Source organism: Hypanus sabinus, chromosome X1 (assembly GCF_030144855.1).
Source record: "Hypanus sabinus isolate sHypSab1 chromosome X1, sHypSab1.hap1, whole genome shotgun sequence".
Classification (NCBI taxonomy): Eukaryota; Metazoa; Chordata; class Chondrichthyes; order Myliobatiformes; family Dasyatidae; genus Hypanus; species Hypanus sabinus.
Genome location: NC_082738.1, coordinates 44,858,553 through 44,879,139, shown reverse-complemented (window position 1 = coordinate 44,879,139; position 20,587 = coordinate 44,858,553). Strand labels below are relative to the sequence as shown.

Genomic DNA, 20,587 nt, shown 5'->3' with positions numbered 1-20,587 from the left:
CAGAGTAATCCTAGTGGTGATCAGAGCACTTGGAGCTGTGACACCTGGACTATATATATAGCTAGGGTGCCTATGATTTTTGAACAGTACTGTAGTAATTCAAATATATATATATATATATATACATATATACATATACACACACACACTTAAGACTTTTAAACAGTACTATATATATTTTTATTATTTTTCTAATTATTGCAATTTATAGTTTCAATTATTATGTACTACAATGTCCTGATCTCAACATCATCGGGTCTGTCCTGGGATTACCTGGAGAGACAGAGGCAAGCGAGACAGCCAAAGGTGACAGAACTGTGCTAAGTACTCCAAGATGCTTGGAACAACCTACCAGCTGATTTTCTTTAAAACTGCATGACAGTGTACCCAAGAGAAATGATGCACTTTTAAAAAGAAAAAGGTGGTCACACCAAATATTGATTTGATTTAGTTTTTTTTTACTGCATTACTGCTCTTTTTAGTAAAATTTTTGATATTTAGAAACATTTCATTGTTTTTGAAAACATCTTCACTTTACAGAATTCATTTACATGTCCCTAAGACTTTTGCACAGTACTGTATGGCAGCAATATTAAACCTGATTCTGTTTCTGTTTCCTTTTATATCTCATGTAGTTTATAAATTAGTTCATAAATGAAATGTGAACATTACCAGCACTGTGCAATTCAGGTTATTCAAATCACGCTTTTTTTTCTACTCAAGTTATCACAAAATAATCAGCAATAAGAAGAAAGCAACCTCACATCTGAACTTCAATTATTCTTTAATCAGCAACAAAGCTATGTCTGCAAGACAATTCACTTGAAAACAAAAACCAGTACCAATTTAAAATAACAAGATGCAAGACTTTCTACAGAACTCATTATACTTAAAACAACATAGTTGTACAGCTAAATTAGACTTCAAAAGTTATATAACCGTTTAGCCTTTTGCTATACACACTGGGTTTAGGCAGGGGAAAAATTAACACATATCAAGTTTTCATACTTATATCAACGGTACAATTAAGATCAGAACAGTTCATACTTTTAACAGTTACCATGGTAAAATGGCACTGGGGTTACACACAGTTACTTGCTCCCGGCATCACCAATAGTACATTGATGTCATGGTATCAATTAAAAGTGGGAGTTCATCTAACAATGTAAATAACAGAAGACAAATTCCACTAAATTTTGCACTGTAATGGATGCAAAACCCAGTTTAGGACCAGCATTTCTCAAATGACAATGTAACAATATGCAAAAGTGTCAAGCACAGGCATGTTCTCAGTACTACTACTCTTTACACCAAAGTTCAAAGACACATAATGATAGAAAATCCAGATTTGGTTATCTAGTTGACTGGATGGTTCTATTCCTAATAAGTCTAAATTTTAGGTGGGAGAAATAATGGACTGCAGCTGATTAAAGCAAATTCTACTTTACCAACAGCATTTAGTGTATTTAATTATCTTTTGTATTTTACTGTTTATACAAACTGAAAATGTTAACTGCAATGTGGCAGCATATTATACAAGCTTAACTGGGCCACCTTTAAAAGGAATTTTTAAAATTATTAATTATCCAGTGTAATTAATATCTTTGATGGGACTACAGTGCCTTGAAAAGCATTCAGTCTCCAAATCTTTGTTCACATAAATGAGTATTACAACAAGGGATTTTGATCAATTTCAGAGAGATTTTTTGAGAATACGTTGTCAGAATCAGATTTAATATCACTGGCATATGTCATGACAGCTACTAAAGACTTAACCAAAAAGATTACTGGCCTTAATAGCTGTGAGAGGTGGTTCAACTAACTACTGAGCAAAGGGTAATGGATACTTCTGAACTGCTGACATTTTAGTTTTTAAATTCTTAGTTTTTTATGCTTTACAATTTTCCCTGTTTTTTGGGCTTTACTGTGAAAAAAGGAGCACATGATTCACAAATACAAATTCTCAGTTAAATTGATCAAAATTCCTGGTTGTAATACTCATTTACGTGATCAAAGAGTTGGGGGACAGAATACTTTTACAAGGCACTGTATAACACTCAAATCCAGGTGTTTCAATTATATTAAAAACACCAATTTCAATTCTCAGAATTCCAGTCTTAACTCTCTGCCTCTGATCTGGCATTTTCCACAATATATTCAAAACATGAAGAAAACAGCATTTTAAAATAATTACATTTCAAATTCATCAATGTTGTTTGATTTTCATAACTTGTTATATTTGGGAAACAGTGTGACCTCAAAGTACATGCACAGCAATGTTGTGCTCCTTCCGTAATTTAATTGCCACAAGTTTGTCTGTAACAAATGGAATGGTATAACACTAAAATAGTTATGTCAAAACATTTTATTAGTCAGCTCTCCAAAACACTCATAACAGCAAAATGAAATTACTTTAGATAACAAGTTAAACGCTCTTCAGTTACCAGTGTTGATATGAGCATCCAAACAATTTCTCAAACATTTCTCTTTTTTTTAATTTCCTGAAGGTGCTTACAAGGGAAAACTACACAAACTTGACTGGATTTTGCTCAATCTCTGAGCTTGACATATTGATCAGCTGTGCAGATCAGTGCCCTGACCTTGATCCCTTTCTAAATCATGCAGTTAGAAGCAGGAGTTGATAGATTGTAATTAGAAACAGCAGTACAATGGCAGCATTTTCTGACATCAAGGATGCTGAAGCCAGCTGCACAAGTTCAGTCAAATGTACACTGGAAGCTGAATCTGTTACCTTCTTGGGCTGCAAGGGTTAGTAAAACAAAAAGGCCATGAATTTACTGAGTATCTATAAATAATTTACTCACTATTTTTGTATCACTTACATTGACTCACCAAGGCTCAAAATTCAAATAATTTGATGTTCTGCTGCATGTCTAGCACCGTTCAAATGTACACTCCTTTTCAACCTCATGCTCATTTCTGTAGTGTCAGGCATAATTATATACACTTACAGGAATACCAAATCAATAAGTTACAGCACAGTTTGTCACTTCAATGAGTACTAAATACATTTACTACACATAAGCAATTCTTAACAAATGGAACAAGATGAAGAGACAAATGAAGAAAGAAATTGTTGTGGTAGATACTTTTAAGATTTTAACTTTTGGCCTTTGAATTATTATTATGGATGGTATCAGAATAACTTAAAAGCCATTTACTGTAAATAAGATGTTCCTGCTTCATACCCCATGTATACAGTGACAGAAACAAAAGTGATAATACTTTTAAATAAAGAAGAATTTCTAAATACACGTGTACCTTCATATTTAATTCTTCAAAAATTGAATGAGCATGCTATGCATCAAAACACTAAAATCTCCTTGTTACTAGGTGTATCGACTTCATAAAAGTGATAATAAATTATTCCTTTCACCTATCCCTTTGGGAAAATAATAAATGAATTCTCTCAGACTGAGAAAAAAAAACAGGAGCTTACTCTCTTCTCTGTCCAAACTTTTTTTAGGCTTGATTATAAAAAATGTATTAGATAGAACCTTAAGCAGAAGACTTGTACTCTATATATTGTTAGGACAGATCAGATGAGCCCAGCATTTTTGATCCATTAAAATCACCAGATAGAAGCTCATGGGCATCATATAAGGGATAATTTGATATTAGTTGAATGCAATCCAGTTACTTCCTAACTGAAGTAACCAAGTGTGTTTTTAAAAACTGTTTCTCTTCAGCACCAACCCAATGCAACAAGGCAAAGAAAGGCCTCACAGGAATGATGAGCTTCCTAAATCCATCAATCAAAATTGAATAAGGCAAAATATGTGTTAGGATTTCCACAGGATGGTTTGAGAAAAGAATGATATCCTACTAAATGTTTTTTCTTTGATTAAAAGGACTTGAAATGACCCACTCCACTCAGCATGAATTAGACGGTGACAGTATTAGCGATGGAATGCAGTTACACAGGAACTCCATACACCCAAAGGGATGTGCTAGATGCACATCTAGCTGTCTCCAACTGTTACACCACCTTACTCAGTACGCCGCAAGAATTTAAATTTCAGCAAATTTAAATCTTGAACTAAGCAAAAAATCATCTCTGTAATGATGATAATAATAATAATACTAGAACACTTCCAGAAAAAGCCACACATCATTCAGAGGAAAAAATTTGTCTTCCCCATCTGACCGTGCACGTGTAACTCCAGACCCACCAATGTGGTTGTCTATTAATTGCCTCCTCACTTCAGGGTCAATTTAGAGATGGCACTGCCATGAATTAATAATAATAAAAATGGAGCATTAGATAGATTATTTAACTAACAACTTGAATTATCTCCTTAATATAGTAATTCATCTAAAAATATTGAAATAACTCTATTTGTATTCGATATCTGATAAAAACCCAAATACCAATACCCACCAAGAATAGTAGTACACAAAAAAAAGAGGTTAGTGTTCTTGGCTGGGAACATTTCCTGAATCAAGTGTATAAAATGGCTGGCAATATTTTTCCCTCCTTTGCTAAACTGGTTGCTTTGTACGGTGATGTAGTTCCACCAAGCATCGTGCTCATTCAAATATCCCACAAACTATTCTACAATGGGGAGCATGAGGGCCAATCAGTGCCTGCAGGAAGACAGTGCTGGAACTGTACAAGACACTAAAACAAATATTGAGAGTGGCATTCAGTTTAGTCACTTTACGAGAAGGATACAATAGTATAGGACAGGGTATAGAACAGATTTGTGAGAAAGATGTCATAGCGTTTAGGTTTAGGAGGTAAGATTGGATACACTGAAATTGATTCTTTCAGAATAGAGGAGGCTGATAATTGATTTAATGAAGATGTAAAATTACAAGAGATTTGGCTAGGATGAAATATTCACTTCTTTTAACAGGAAGGTCAAAACAAGGAGACATGGATTTAAGGTAGAAGAAATTATTTTCATATATCTATGAAAAATCTATGAAAAGTGCTGAAAAAATATCACACAAGGTGATGAAGCAATAACAGGAGTAGCTTGTTATCAGTCAGAAAGGCAAAATGAGCTACCACATTGCAATGAATTTCTATTATTCTGTAATATTCACACAAATGCACTTTGAGACAGGTTGTTACTTAGCAATCACAGCAAGCTTCTTGGCCTACATTTCCTGTCCTAAACAAAGAATGTTGCCATCTTTTCCCTCCTTGTTCCAGTCTAATATTATCCAAATAAATAGAGGCCAGGTACTACACCTGGAACCAGCTTGCATAATCAGAAGTACAAACCACAACAGATTTGTCTGCTGAACCATGAGGAATTTCAATTGGATATTTTAAAGTATATTAAGATTAGTTATTTTTATTTCTGGAATCAAATCAGTGATGAAACTGTAACAGGTAGCTTACTGGAAGGCACTAAACAACTTCAGGAATCCAGTGGCATAGCTAGCAGAGTTGTTCTCTCACAACTCCAGTGACCTGGGTTCAGTCCAGATCTCCAGTGCTGTTTTTTTTAAAACAGAGTACACACATTCTGCTGTGACCATATGCACTCTCTCTGATACCCAAGTTTCTTCCCATCCAAAAGACAGGAGAGTTGATAGGCTAATTAGCCATTTTAAATGTACGGGTGATCGCAGGAGTCTGGGGGAAGTTGATGAGAATATGGTTGCAGAGAAAATTAGTGGCGAATGAGAATATTTTGTGAACTAGCATAGACTTTACAGGCTGAAATGGCTTTCTAATAAAATACTGGTGTCACTTACTCCAGTATTGCTTGGTTAATTATTTTTACACATTTTATCATTCCATACATCCTGTTTTTCTATAATTGAAATACTTTGACAGTTTTGCACTTTTTTCAGATGTGTCAATCTTCATGCTCTACAAATGTAAATGAATCTCCCAAATATTATCCAGAGGGATGACATAATGATCTTTTAAGATGTTCTTATCACTTCTAATGGGAGACAGAAAACGAGAGGTCTTACTTAAGACACACACTTAAATTTGGACAACATTATAAGCATGAATGCCATATCTAAAATTAAGTAACTTGGATGATAATTGTCTTGGTTTACTTCCTAGTTAGACCTAAGTTATAGCTTAGCTTCAGCAATTCAGCAGAATTTGTTTTACCTGGAACTGTCAGATTATCAAATCACCATTATACACTCAACATGCCAAGTTCATTTACTCCTCTTAGAAGTGTTACATTATTACACAGGGTACTATTAAATAATCAAGCAGGCGGGTACAGAACTGGCTGATGGAGTTTCTCGTCAGATCAGAAGCACATAATCTACGCACAGAGGAGGATGTATTTGTGCCATGCTGTAAGCCTTTAGTGAAAGTACAGTAACATTATTTGCATTAACTGACAATCTCTTGCAACTGTTTGCTCTGGGGAGGGTAATAGGGGCTATGAAGATGGGTGGTATTGGAGCCACAATCAACGTATTGGTAAGCATCAACAGAGACTTGCTCAGAGTGTGACAAATACCAGGCTGTTACCGTTGCTCTGGAAGAGATGGAAAAGAATAAACGGTAAAATGTTTCCTTGAGAAAATCCATTATTGAATTTAATTTAGGTCTACTTACATTTCAGGAAGCTTTCTACCCAAACACTTAAACAACTTAGCTGCACAAATGGATTCATTTTATGACATGTGTCTTCTCAAAGTACAACAATACATTAAGTTGAGAAACAACATAAAAGAAACCATAAAGAGTCTCTGGGCAGGTGAACAGTGATGGTGAAAATACATGTCCCCAACTGGATGGAGAAGAGCACTCTTAACATTGTTTAATAGATCGCATTATTTGTGCAAAGTACAGCCAATTGCAATGTGAATGTTGTAGTATATGTACCTAACAGCATTTTAAAACACATACGAATCAAATTTTTAAAACACAATTATCTAATTTACTTATTTATCATGTTCAAAACTGAGAATAGTTCTACAATAAAATAATAATTCTTCTGGATTGAACATGTAACATAATATGGATGATTCTGCTTCCCTGTTCAAGAGAGGGAAATAAAAATATTTCACTTTGCATAAGGAAAAAGTGGTCTTGGTTAAAATAAAATAAAATAGTTAATTTAACTGGATTATATTAATTCAGATTCTACAAAGAAGGAACTCTAATCCAGAACACTTACTGTATTGAGATCACAATATTGTGGACTTTGATTTCAGGCATTGTGCAATAATGGCTAAAAGACAGAATTGGAAAAAATATTATAGATTATCTGACATGTATGTAACAGAGTACACATAAACGTCAATATATGTTGTGTTACCCTTCTCCCAAAATTGCTATTTATACTGAAATAGTATTGCATAATCAATTTTAAATTAATTAATCTTTACTCCTATCAATGAGGTCGACCCAGAATGCACAAGATGAAGAATGTCCAATAGTTTCGACACTGGGGTCCATCAACTTACAGTATATCTCTGTGCAAGTTGTCATCACAAGCAGAGGCAGAGGGAAAATTGAGAAACTTCTTTGTATACGAGAATGCACAAAACATTATCAGGTTTATGATAGCAATGTAAAATATTTTAGCTCTTAAATCTTGGTTCAGGTAATGGCAATCTCAAACCAGTGCTAGGAGCTTATGGATGTGAGTCCAACACATACCGAATACATGGGGCATCAGTTCAATGCAATGGTAAAGAAATACATGATACCGTAAATTCCAGTGTATATGCCGAGAACTTGGCCCTAAATTTTGGTCCTAAAATTAGGGGGTCGGCTTATACAGAGGGTGCCAACTTTGGAAAAACAAATACATGGAAGACAGATCGTATTTATTGGCTGTTATTGAGTCAAATGCGTTCCACTGCCAACACATGAATTCTTTGAATGGTTTGTTTAAACTCACATCTAGTGGCAGGAGTATGGATGTCAAACTACTGAGGATGACTGCAATGTCCATATTTTCAGCTTTCACCTGACAAATGCGCCTTGAACATGTCCCAGACAAGTAGCGATTTTGCCTTCCCGAAACCTTCGGGACATCGATGCCACACCTCTTTTAACCCACTTAAAGATTGACAAGGGAGAGACTGTGGATGTTGTGTATTTGGATTTTCAAAAGGTCTTTGATAAGGTACGGCAAAAGAGGCTGCTTAATAAGATGAGAGCCCATGGAATTACAGGAAGGATATTGGAATGGGTGGAGCATTGGCTGATAGGCAGAAAGCTAAGAGTGGGAATAAAGGGATCCTATTCTGGTTGGTTACCGGTCACTAGTGGTGTTCCGCAGGGGTTGGTGTTGGGGCATCTTCTTTTTACACTGTATATCGATGATTTAGATTATGGATTAAACAATTTTGTGGCTAAGTTTGCGGATGACACCAAGATAGATGGAGGAGCAGGAAGTGTTGAAGAAACGGAAAGGTTGCAGAGAGACTTGATCAGTTTAGGAAAGTGGGCAAAGAAATGGCAGATGAGATACAATGTTGAGAAACGTACGGTTGTACATTTTGGAAGAAGAAACAATCAGGCAGATTATTATTTAGATCGGGAGAAAATTCAAAAATCTTAAGTGCAAAAGGATTTGGGGGTCCTAGTGCAGGATACCCTAAAGGTTCACCACCAGGTTGGATCGGCAGTAAGGAAAACGAATGCTATGTTGGCATTCGTTTCAAGAGGAATAATGTTAAAGAGTAAGGAGGTGTTGATGAGGCTCTATGGGGCACTGGTGAGACCCCGTTTGGAATACTGTGTGTAGTTTTGGGCCCTCTATCTTAGAACGGACGTGCTGATGTTGGAGAAAGTTCAGAGAAGATTTACTAGGATGATTCCTGGAATGCAGGGACTAACATGTGAGGAGCGTTTATTGGCTCTTGGATTGTATTCATTAGAGTACAGAAGAATGAGAGGGGATCTCACAGAAACATTTCGAATGTTGAAAGGGTTGGACAGAGTAGATGTGGAAAGGCTGTTTCCCTTGGTGGGTGAGTCCAGGACAAGAGGCCGCAGTCTTAGAATTAGAGGGTACCCATTTAAAACAGAGATGAGGAGAAATTTTTTTAGCCAGAGGGTCACGGATTTATGGAATTCATTGCCACATGCAGCTGTGGAGGTCCGATCATTGAGGGTTTTTAAGGAGGAGATTGACAGGTATCTAATTAGTCAGGGTATCAAGGGATATGGGGAAAAAGCCAGAAATTGGAACTAGACGGGAGAATAGTTTAGCTCATGGTGGAGTGGCGGAGCAGACTCAATGGGCCGAATGGCCTGCTTCTGCTCCTTTGTCTTGTGATCACTTCAAGCAACCCGCTTCGTCCATCTAGTAGTGTTCTTGAACATAAACAATACTCCGCGGGAATTTTCTGAGCAATCTTTGTTTTTTGTTTCAACACAAGATCACGTCTATTCATAAATCGGGTGCACCAACTTTGCGTAGCTTTGAAATTTTCGCTGACCTCACGGTGTTTTTTGTCCCATTTCAAAGCTTGAATTCGAATCATTTCTCTGGTAACAATGTATCTAGATGATCACTGGTGATTCACTTTTTCTTCCAATTCTGGCCACTAGTATGTTTTCCCGCAGTCTGTACATTTCGTCTTTGGCATTTCTCTCAGCGTGTCCTCTGCCTTTCTCCACTCTCTCACTTGTTTCTCATTTACACTAGATTTCTCAGCAGCTGCAGAATTATTAGTTCCTTTAGCAAAATCAACAACCTTCAGCTTGAAGCCAGCATCATATCGAATTCGTCTGAATCTTTTGTACATGGTGGTCACAAACTCAATACTGAGTACACGTACTGATCCAGCTACCCCATGTTATGTTTTAACGAGATTACGATGAGCACTAAATGGTTTCATGGGGGTTACATTTCAGAGGATTCTTTTCCTTGGGAAACCCAATCCAAAATTTCCCTCCCTAGTTATTAAGAATTTGCTTATAATGCTCTACAATGTGTAGGCCTGTTTTCTTAGCAGGTACTGGTTCACAAAATTTCCCGGCTCTGGATCTGGCAAAGCTGAGTACCGGCATGTGAGATCTTGTGATCTTTTCTGGTTAAATCAAAAACTTCTACGAAAGGGGTCGGATTATACAAAGGTAACATGAAAAAGTCACTTTTTTAGCCTTGAAAATGGGGGATCAGCTTATACTCCAGGTCGGCTTGTACACCAGAATTTACAGTATACTACAGTGTCTTTTGGATATAATGTTAAACCATGGCTCCATATGCATTTACAGATCAGCCTAAAATATCTCCTGAGAGGAACATAACTTCGGTATTTGATCAACATTCAATCTTCAGAATGAAGTTTAACTAGTGACTTATTTTGCTACCATTTGTGGACCTCCATAAGCACTGACTCTCAAAATGTACCAACAAAACATTGATCATACTACACTGGTTGTGAAAGAATTTGGGAATTTCTAAAGATGCGAACATAATTATTTAAATCAAAGTTAGCTTTTTCATAGTTCACTGTTATATAGTTTCTGACCAAGCTGACAGAGATAATCTTCTGCACTTGAGCAGTTAAATAGAAAACATTTCCCCTTTAATACTGCTAGTTAATTTCTATTGGTAGTAATTCCTAAATGCAATACCTTCATGATACTTACTACATGCCGGGATCATCTAGTGTAGCAGTGACTGCATAGAAAATCTGAAAAATAAAGACATGATCAAATTACTTAAGAGTGCTAGCAGAAACCCATGAAATCATATAAACAGAAATGGGACATGCAGCTTGTGTTATACATGGATATAGATAAACGGTGAATGAACAGAGCTCAAAATCTCACCTGTGCTGATCTAGTTCAGTTATATGCTTAGTTTGCATGGAATAAATGCAAATTTGAAATTCTGGGTATTCTGACAGCAGAAGAAATGTTGTTGCAGAGTTTGTCTCTGTGTCCAAGTCAATGATTAAACAGAAGTAATCTACATAGAATGAATTATATGCTAGACTCGTATCAGTGACAATCAATAGAAGTTTATCTGTATGCTTCCACATCAGAAAGACAGAGGATTATAATGCCATTTCTTATTAAGTTCCTCTCTTGTCTCAATCAAGTCCTCACATCTCAAACTGGTAGGTCACTTTGGAGAACAAAAAATGTAGAGTAATGAAATAAAAATTGTTTGATAAAAGGTCCAATCCAAAATGTAAACATCTGTAATATACAGTTCTTCTTAATTTCTTCCAGTGTCTGGTTCAAGTTTTTTTATATAAGTGCAGGGAGCAGTAGGTGCCTACTATGCAGACACTATGTCATTGTTTAAGAGTCATTTAAACCAATGAGCATAGAGGAGTATGGAACACGTACAAGCAGATGGAATTAGTTAGATTGGCATCATTGTTGGTACAGTCATGGTGAGCTGAAGGTCCTTTTCCTCTGCTGTATGGCTCTATGTATATGAAAGTCTTAAATTCATGATTTGCCAAGAACGGTGGTCATGGGAGCTGCAATGTGTGTTTTCCTGCTCTATAAATACCCATACACTAAAATGTGTGGAATGGCTTTTGGTCAGAAAATGTCACAATAAATGAAGGTTACCAGCTGTGATGTCACTATCTCTGTCAATTATAAACCAATTTACACACAATTTGTGTGTAACTTTGCTCCACTCATTGCATATACTGTTGAGGTTTTTTTTCAGGAAAACTTGTAGATTGGTGGTTCTAGGCCTGTGTAATGTTTTCTGGATTTCACAGAATTTAAATTCACTCTTTAAATATGCATCTATTGAATATTAAAAAAAAACTTATTTTAAGATCTGCTGAAAATCCTACCATGCCTCTAGCACACTGGCTTAACAAAAATATAAATGGACACTCTGGTAACTCAATATATCGAATCAGGTTCTCTGTGAATACTTTAGCATCCAGTCCCCCACAAACATAAAATGTATCAAACAGGTCAAAGGTGAGGCCAGCCCATTCAAGCCAGTAAAGAGTGTCACTTCATGCCAAATCCTGCCAAGTGATCACATTTGGGTGGGATTTTGACTACGCAGTTCAGATATAATCCTATAGATGGCAGCTTTGTACCACTGGCACATACGCCAGAAGGCTGAATCTATAGTCCCTCGGGTATTGAATAGGATAATTATTGCAATAAAACCAGTAGACTAAAACTAACTTGTGTCCCTGAAACTGGGGATAAACATTCTAGTCAGGGTTCATAAAAGATTCACGAGAATGATCCCAAGGATGAAAGGGTTAATGTGTAAGGAGTGTCTAATGGCTCTGGGCCTGTACTCACTGGCATTTAGATAAATGAGGGAGTATCTCATTGACACCTATTGAATACTGAAAGGCCTAGACAGAGTGGGCATGGAGAGGATGTTTCCAATAGTGGGGGAATTCTCGGACCAGAGGACACAGCTTGAGAGATGAGGAGTCATTTCTTTAGCCAGAGAGTGGTGAATCTATGGAACTTGTTGCCACAGACAGCTGTGGAGGCCAAGTCATTGTTCATATTTTAAGGCCTTTGATTAGTGAGGGCATTAAAGATTTGGTCCAATTCTGCTCTTGAGTCTTACAATCTTAGATCCAATTTGAACACATTTATTGGCCCTGTGATTAGCTCAACTGACTACAGGAAAACTCTGATAATCTGCTATCTGAGTATTCAGAAATACCGATGATTTAGCATCTAAGTCACGCTTTCCATGCTCTCTTCCAACTCCCACACCCCATTTAAACTCACTGGAACGCTAGTGACTCCCACGCACTCTTTAAAATGACCAGGACCTGTATCCCCTGCTCCCTTTAAGCCATGGGACATTTACTATAGTCATCTAAATATAACAATCAAAAATAATTCAGGCTATCAATAGAATAGAACAGAATCCAAAAGTTTGCAACAAAATCCTGAGTAGGCTGAATTTTTATTGTGTTACTGTGTTAAAGTTTAGTATCCACTTCTTTATGAAAGAGAAACTCAACAGATAATTTTCTTTTCCTAAATCTTGCGTAATCTATACTTGTGTTATGAAATAGAAACTAACCCTATAAAATCATGGCTGAACAGTGAATATTTACAGTTGAAAACCTAAGCATTTATAGGATAATGATTCCATCCTGCTGTCCATTCACTCTCAATAGACAATAGTGTAATGGTCTAATGATCATAAATAACGTTTCACATTTTATGTGCAAACCAACACCATCACAAGCTCCCGCCTCCAAATCCAAACAACATCACTTGTCTCAACTGACATCTACTCTCACCATCATAGGAATATTAATTTATTACTTAATCAACTCCAGGCATGAATCATCTTTACCATCCCCTACACCCCCTTAATTCAACCAGATGTCCCCTGTCCACATTTAGTTCCACACAAAGATCCACTTTTTTCTTGCTTTCACTGTGGCCAAAGTTCACTATACAGCTTTATATCTAATGTATTAAGATTCAACTACACTAAGATTTGGTTGGAAAAAAAAATCCCACATCTTCCTTCTCTGACAAGGTACAAAGCAAAGCAAGTAATTAGGTCAGATATGTTGCTTTGTGATATATTCAAGGATACCATCTTTATGTGTTCATAGACATTCACATGTGCTATTTTAATACAGGCATACTCTGCTTTAAAGCACTATTTAACATTGCAGTTAAAATAGCAAGTCCATCCATCATTCACATCTGAGGCAATGGTCATTACCTGGCCACCTCCCAAAGGCCTGAAGACCGTCGTATTTTTGATGTTGACAGTTCCAAGGACCTCATTAAAAAACACAATCTGTACATTGAGATCAGTAATACTGATGCTGTAGAAGTTGTAGTTTGTTACGTTTAGTATATTCTGCAAAACAGAAAACAAAAAATATGGCAATGAAAAGGCTAAAACAACAACAAAAGGCATCAACTTTAAACTCAATTCAGAATCAGAAATTCAGAACAAAAATCAGGATTATTATCACTGACACATCATGAAATATGTTGAATTGCGGCAGTACAGTGCAAGAGATGCTCTAAAGATTACTATAAGCTACAAAAATAAATGAATAGCACAAAAGGTGAATAATGAGGTAATGCTCCTAGGTTCAGGGACTGTTCAGAAATCTGATGGTAGAGGACAAGGAGATGTTCCTGAAATGTTGAATGTGGGCTTTCAGACTTCTGTACCTCTTCCCCAATGGTAGTGATGTGAAAAGTGCATATGCCAGATGGTGAGGGTCTTCAATAACAGATGCTGCTTTCTTGAGACAACACCTTTGGAAATGTCTTAAAGATGTTTTTCCCTCTTCAATCAATGGGCACTTTTCCATTTTTTTTTACCACAGAGGCTTCAATGGTGGTTTCAGAGAATGAAATAGAAATCTGGTACCAATTAGTGTCAAGTTGTAGCTGGTTTTGTAGGACACTTACACTTCTCTTGATGGCTTAATGGGCACCGTCCAAAACATTTGAAGATGGCGTCAGCAAACGTGACCAAGGGCGACGTTCTCCAGACGATTCACGTAACTACTTCTTTCATGTCTTCTCCTTCTCTCAAATGCAGCCCTGCTACTGTTGAAGTCTGTGATCTACATTTTGGTGGTGTATTTTTGGCCGACTGAGTGATCTGGTGCTTTGCTGCCTCAAAGGGTGTTTGGTGAGGGCTCAAGCAAAGCGTGCTCCAAGAAGCCTGGAGACGGGGTGCGAGGCCATGATCGACTCCATTTCTTGCCAATCTCACTGACTGAAGCGTTAAGGAAGATTGAAATCATCAAGGCAGCAGCTGAAGGTGAGCTAGTGTTCAGCACTGACTGTCTGCCACTCTCGCTCGCTGCTGCTGGAGGAAGGTGTCTGCACGTGACTGTCTCTCTCTCCCTGTCACATGCTGCTCCCGTGCTCCCAGAGGAAGATCCCCTGTTCTCGAAACGGTTTCTGAATTGGACTCTGTAGTTCACGTTATGATGTGTTTTTTGGTTTCTGATCCCTCTTTTTCTCCAATTGCTGGTTTGGGCGGTTTTGATTAAGGTGGACTGGCTCTGTGCCCTGCAGTCAACGAATGACACAGCGCTAGATTGAATTGAACTGAGCCAAACCAAAACTGCCTGGATTCTTTTGATTTTGTCTTATGTATTCTTTTTCACTCTTTTTTGCCGTTTGCGCGTTTTGCTTTTTTTGCGCGGGGGGGGGGGGTGGTTGATGTTTTCTTTCAACAGATTCCATAGTTTTCTTTGTTTTGTGGCTGTCTGTGAGAAGACGGATTTCAGGGTTGTATACTACAGACTTAATGTGATAATAAATGTACTTTGAATCCTTGAATCATATCATTATTACAACCAAAAAAGGCAGAAATGAGCATCTAAACCAATTTTCAGATTACAATGTCCTCATACTACATTACTTTTCCTTTCAGCATGTATCAATTTCTGAGAAATGAACAATTAGATACTATAGTTGGTAGAAGTCAGACTACAAGGAAATCAATCCTTTAGTTATTGAAACTACTGTTGTCAGTCCAAAGGTGGTGACAAAAGGGAGACTGAAAATCAGGTTGAATAGTGCCACAACAGAGTCTCACTCAATGTCAGCAAAACTAAAGTGCTGATTATTGACTTAAAGAGGAAGAAACCCGAGATTCATGAGCCACTCCTCATTAGGGGATTGGAGGTGGAGAAGGTTGGTAACCTCCAATTCCTTGGCGCTTTCACATCAGAGGATCTGTCGTGGGACCGGCTCGGAGGTGCCATCACAAAAGCAGCATGACAAGGCATCTACTGTCTTAGAAGTTTGCACAGATGTGGCATGTCAGCTAAAACTTTGATAAATTTCTGAAGATTCACAGTGGAGAGTATCCTGGCTGGTTGTATCATAGCCTGGTATGGAAACACCAATGCCCATGAATAGAAAAGCTGGCAAAAAGTAGAGGATACAGCCCAGTCCATCACAGGAAGAGCCCTCCCCAACTACAACGAATGCTGACATAAGAAAGCAGTATCCATCAAGAGCACCCACCATCCAGGCCATTATCTGACATATACATACTTTGATAATAACTTTACTTTGAACTGATCATTATACAGGATTAGTGGTTAGGAAGGCATATGGCATGCTTGCCTTTATTAGTCAAGGCACTGAGTTCAAAAATCAGGAAGTTATGCTGCAGCTTTATAAAACTCTAGCTAGACCGCATCTGGAGTACTGCATACAGTTCTGATCACCCCATTATAGGAAGGACGTTGAGGCTTTGGAGGGAGTGCAGAAGAGGTTTACTAGGATGCTGCCTGGATTCGAGGGCATCTGCTGTAATGAGAGGTTGGACAAACTTGGGTCACTTTCTCTGGAGCGGCAGAAGCCAAGGGGAGATCTGACAGAGTTTTATAAGATTATGAGAGTTGCAAATAGACAGCCAGTATCTTTCTGCAAGAGTTAAAATGTCTAATAACAGAGTGCATGCATTTAAGGTGAGAGGAAGTAAATTCAAAGGAGATGTGAGGGGCAAGTTTTTTATGTTTTTATTTTTTATTAAACACAGAGTGGTGGGTGCCAGGAATGTGCTATTCAGGGGGATGGTAGAGTTAGATACACAAGGGACTGTTAGGAAATGTTTAAAAGGCACACAAATGTGAGGGAAATGGAAGGATATGGACATTGTGTAGACAGAGGGATTAGTTTAGTTGGCCATTTGATTACTAATTTAATTAGTTCCACACAACATTGGGTCAAAGGGCCTGTTCCTGTGCTGTACTCTTCTATGTTCTATGATTTAATATAAACAAATCCTACCGTAATTTTAAGAATAACTCTGTAATCCTTCTTGTCATCAATGACATAGGCTGACTTAATACCAACATGTTCAACATCAATGGAACGTGGGAAAAGGAAAAAGATTGCAAGCCCACTGATCAAAAGGCTGATGATCACAGCAACTGCCACATACAGCTTCCTGAAAAGTAAATCAAAACCCAGAATTAGAAGTGACATTCTTCTGTTTTCTTTTCTATTAGTAAAATAACACTTTTGCAACAGTAAAGCATTGATACTGACGTTCGTTGTGGTTGCAGTCTCTGGTCACTGTATGGTATTAGGGCAACCAACTCATTCTCCTGGCCTGGAAATGTAAAACAGAACAGAATCTTTAAAAATCTAGTCAAGTTTCCCACAGTACTTTACGTTACTCATTTATGAGATGGGAGCATAATGAGAAGAGGCAAGGCCAGCATTTATTACACATTTTTAATTGGAGATGATGGGTGATGTTGAATCCTGATGCTTTGTGATCCAAAAAGTTCTTCAGAAGTCAAGAATGAGGCATAACACTTGTTACTTACAATCATTTTATTAAGTATTACAAGAGCAACGAAGAAGGAATAAGAAGCGCCGAGAGAGGCAAAGGAAAGAAACTAAAAAGTAGTTTTAGTAGTTCCTAAAAAGTAGTTTAGTAGAAAAAGTAGTTTCTCGTATTAGACTAGAGTTAACAGTTAACCAATAAGATGACCAGATCAGAGTAATATGACACTTGTTACTGCAACCAAAAAGTTTCCAGAAAAATACAGAGGCAACTGTAACCACTGGAACTGTAACCCACTGAATTAGGTGTATGTAGGTGATTATATAAAAATACAAACATTCATAGCAAAGTTAAACTACAAGGAAGATACCGATTCTATACCCCAATCCAACACCTTCCTGAACTATTGCAAAAGGAAGTGACTTCCTGGAATTAACCCAATGATGATGAAGGAATCACAATATTTTTCCAGGTCATGACTACTTATGACTTGGAGAATCTGCAGATACTGATGTCCTCAGGCACATTCTGCCCTTGTTCTTTTTGTTGATAAAAGTTGAGGGCTTGGGAGATGTTGTCTAAATGCACTTAGCAAGTATCTGTAGCGCCAAACGTAGCAGGGAGTAAATTATTGCACACATCATCCAGAGGCCTAGACCAATAATTCAGAGACCAGAGTTCAAATTCCACGATGGGAGTTATTCAATTTAAATTCAAGTAATTATCTGAAATCTCAAAATAAATCAATTAGTCATCAGTAATGCTGACCACAAGTAAAATGGATTGTCATAAGATCCCAGCTGATAAATCATACTTTTCAAGGAAAAGGTTGATCTTCTTGCAGTCAACATCATCAAGAACAACACAAACCACCCTCAACACTGGACATTTTCTCTTCTTCCCCCCCCCCCCACCACACTCCCAACCTCACAGAAATACAAAAGCTTAAGAATACATACCACCAAGCTCAAAGATCATTTCTATCCTGCTGTTATCAGTCTTGACAAACTTTACATGGTAAAGGTGAGTTCTTGATCTCTCAGTCTATCTCTACATAGCCCTTTTTTCGTCTACCTGCACTTTCTCAGTATCTATAATTGTATATTTAGCATTCTGTCCACTGTGGTACTATCTCCATGTACTTATGTATGGAATGGCACATAAACAAAAGCTTTTCACTGGATCTCAGTATATATGACAATAAATCCATTAACTGTGATCCAAAATTTTATAAAATAGTGGTCAACTCTACATAAGTTATGGTTTACTTATAGTTTCGCCTTCATGTCTTATGGGGAAAGGCTGTACAAGCTAGACTTGATTCAGCTGGAGTTCTTGTAAATGCCGACAGAACTCAACAAGTCAGGCGTCATCTACAGAGGCCATTTCAAAGAAAAATAACAGGACTGATATTGAAACATCACAGCTGATAACAGTTCTAGAAAGAGAGAGAGGGCAAAAGTGCAGTAGCTAAAGTCATTGGAGATAAGAGCTGTGTCACTTCTATAAGCTCTAAGTTAGAAAAGGAATCCAGCTAAAGGAAGATCAAGTGCAATTAAGTCACACCAAATGTAGTGGATGGCAGACACAAGGGATAGTAAAATACGAAAACAATTAAACAAAACCATAATAAAATCGAAGGAAATTAACCAACTGGAAGACAATAGAGATAAGTAATAAAGTTCTACCAACTTAGCTTCAGGTTTCAGCAACAGCTAATGGCCTGCGTTTCAATGATACCGCGTCTTTGTTTCTGTCTCACTTCTCTCAGTAATCTGCTAACTGGACACTCCATGAACAATGGGCTCACCTGGGCAACCCTGCCCCCCCCCCAATCAATTTTTTTATCCAGTCCATTCCTCTTATCCTCTCTGCAACTTAAAACTAATTTGCTTTCTCACATATCCAGTTCTGATTATGCATTTTTGACATTGTATTTTATGTTTTTTTATCCCCCCTCCACACATGCTACCTACTGACTGAGGTTACATTCATTTCTATTTGTGCTATTAATGCTTGTAATTTGTTATGAATATTACATGGTACATCTTTGCATTACAGAGGGAGTGCATTTCAAGAAAAACATTTGTATTATGATTTTCCAAAACATAACCCTTGACAAAAATTGAGGAAATAATTCTTTACTGCTGAAGGGTCTCGACCAGAAACGTTGACTGTACTCTTTTCCATAGGCACTGCCTGGCCTGCTTAGTTCCTCCAGCATTTGGTGTGTGTTATTTGGATTTCCAGCATCTGCAGATTTTCTCGTTTCTGAAATGGTCCTTTCATATGTTTAGTTACTTATTTCCCTCACCTATTTTGGGGGGCCTTATTATCATAGTGGGCCAACCCAAGCCCAAAAGATACACGTCCATCTGTATAGTGAGCTGGTTGAATTTACATTCTGATAAAATGATCAGGTTTATGTCAAGTTGGATCAGACCACATAAACAGCTCAGCATCTTATCCAGGACTGGGACTTCACCCATGCTTTCTTATTGCTGCTTGCGCAATTTGTTTGTTGTTTTGTGCGGGGGGGGGGGGGGGGTGTAATGTTCTTGCTGCCATTTATGCAATTTGTATTTTTGTTTGTGGGTCGTGGGGTGGGTGGGGGGGGGTTGATGTTTTAGTTGTCAGGAGCACAATTTTTTTTTGCACATGGGGCTCGAAGTTCACATTGCCATTTGCACATTTTGATTTTTGCGCATAGAGGGAGGGGTTAATGTTCTTATTGCAATATGCGCGATTTGTTCTTTTTTGCGCATGGGGTGCTGATGCTTTTCTTTGAACGGCTTCCATGGTTTTGTTTCATGGCTGTCTGGAGAAGACTAATCTCAAGAGCTGTATACTGCATACATACTTTGATAATAAATGCACCTTGAACCTGTTTAATATTACTACATGTGAATAGCATGTTGGAAATTGTTGTTTGCAGCGATGATCTAATTAGACATAGAGACACATTATGAATTTGAGTTCATCAGGCTCATGTTACCCATTATCGGTTTGGCTTTTAATTTTATAAATCATAGGATTCCTAAGACTGGGAAAATACAAAGATAGAGAATGGCATAAATAAATTTAAAATAAACTATGAAATTATCAGCCAGCACAGAAGTAAAATACTGAAATGCAGAAAGAGAAACAGGTTTGCTAGAACAGGAAAAGAGTGACCAATAATAGGGACAGTAGTAGCAAATGTAAGAACCATAGAACTACTAAAGAATAATTTGTTTCATTAGTTTCCAATGTGACAGATCAGTAGACAAGATAGCAGAAGGCATCAGAATTTGAAAATAGAAAAAGGAAAACATTGAATGAACTAACAATTTCTAAAACAGAAAGAGGAGAAACAGATTTACCAGGGTGCTGCTTGGATTGGAAAGCATGTCTTAAGAGGA

The 20,587-nt window shown here is 37.5% G+C and overlaps 1 protein-coding gene across 2 annotated transcripts in view; it reads right to left on the bottom strand.

Moving 5' to 3' along the window:
- Positions 1-767: 767 nt before the first annotated feature.
- The window catches only part of tmem106a (transmembrane protein 106A), a 42,875-nt gene continuing 23,055 nt past the window's right edge, over positions 768-20,587 (bottom strand). For both annotated transcript variants that reach the window (XM_059956526.1, XM_059956524.1), the window contains 6 exons: positions 16,943-17,006; positions 16,682-16,841; positions 13,626-13,766; positions 10,571-10,614; positions 7,134-7,187; positions 768-6,488 (listed from right to left, as the gene is read on the bottom strand). In XM_059956526.1, the coding sequence (XP_059812509.1) occupies positions 6,341-6,488; positions 7,134-7,187; positions 10,571-10,614; positions 13,626-13,766; positions 16,682-16,841; positions 16,943-17,006 (611 nt within the window). In that variant the 3' untranslated portion in view covers positions 768-6,340. The remainder of the gene's footprint in view (positions 6,489-7,133; positions 7,188-10,570; positions 10,615-13,625; positions 13,767-16,681; positions 16,842-16,942; positions 17,007-20,587) is intronic.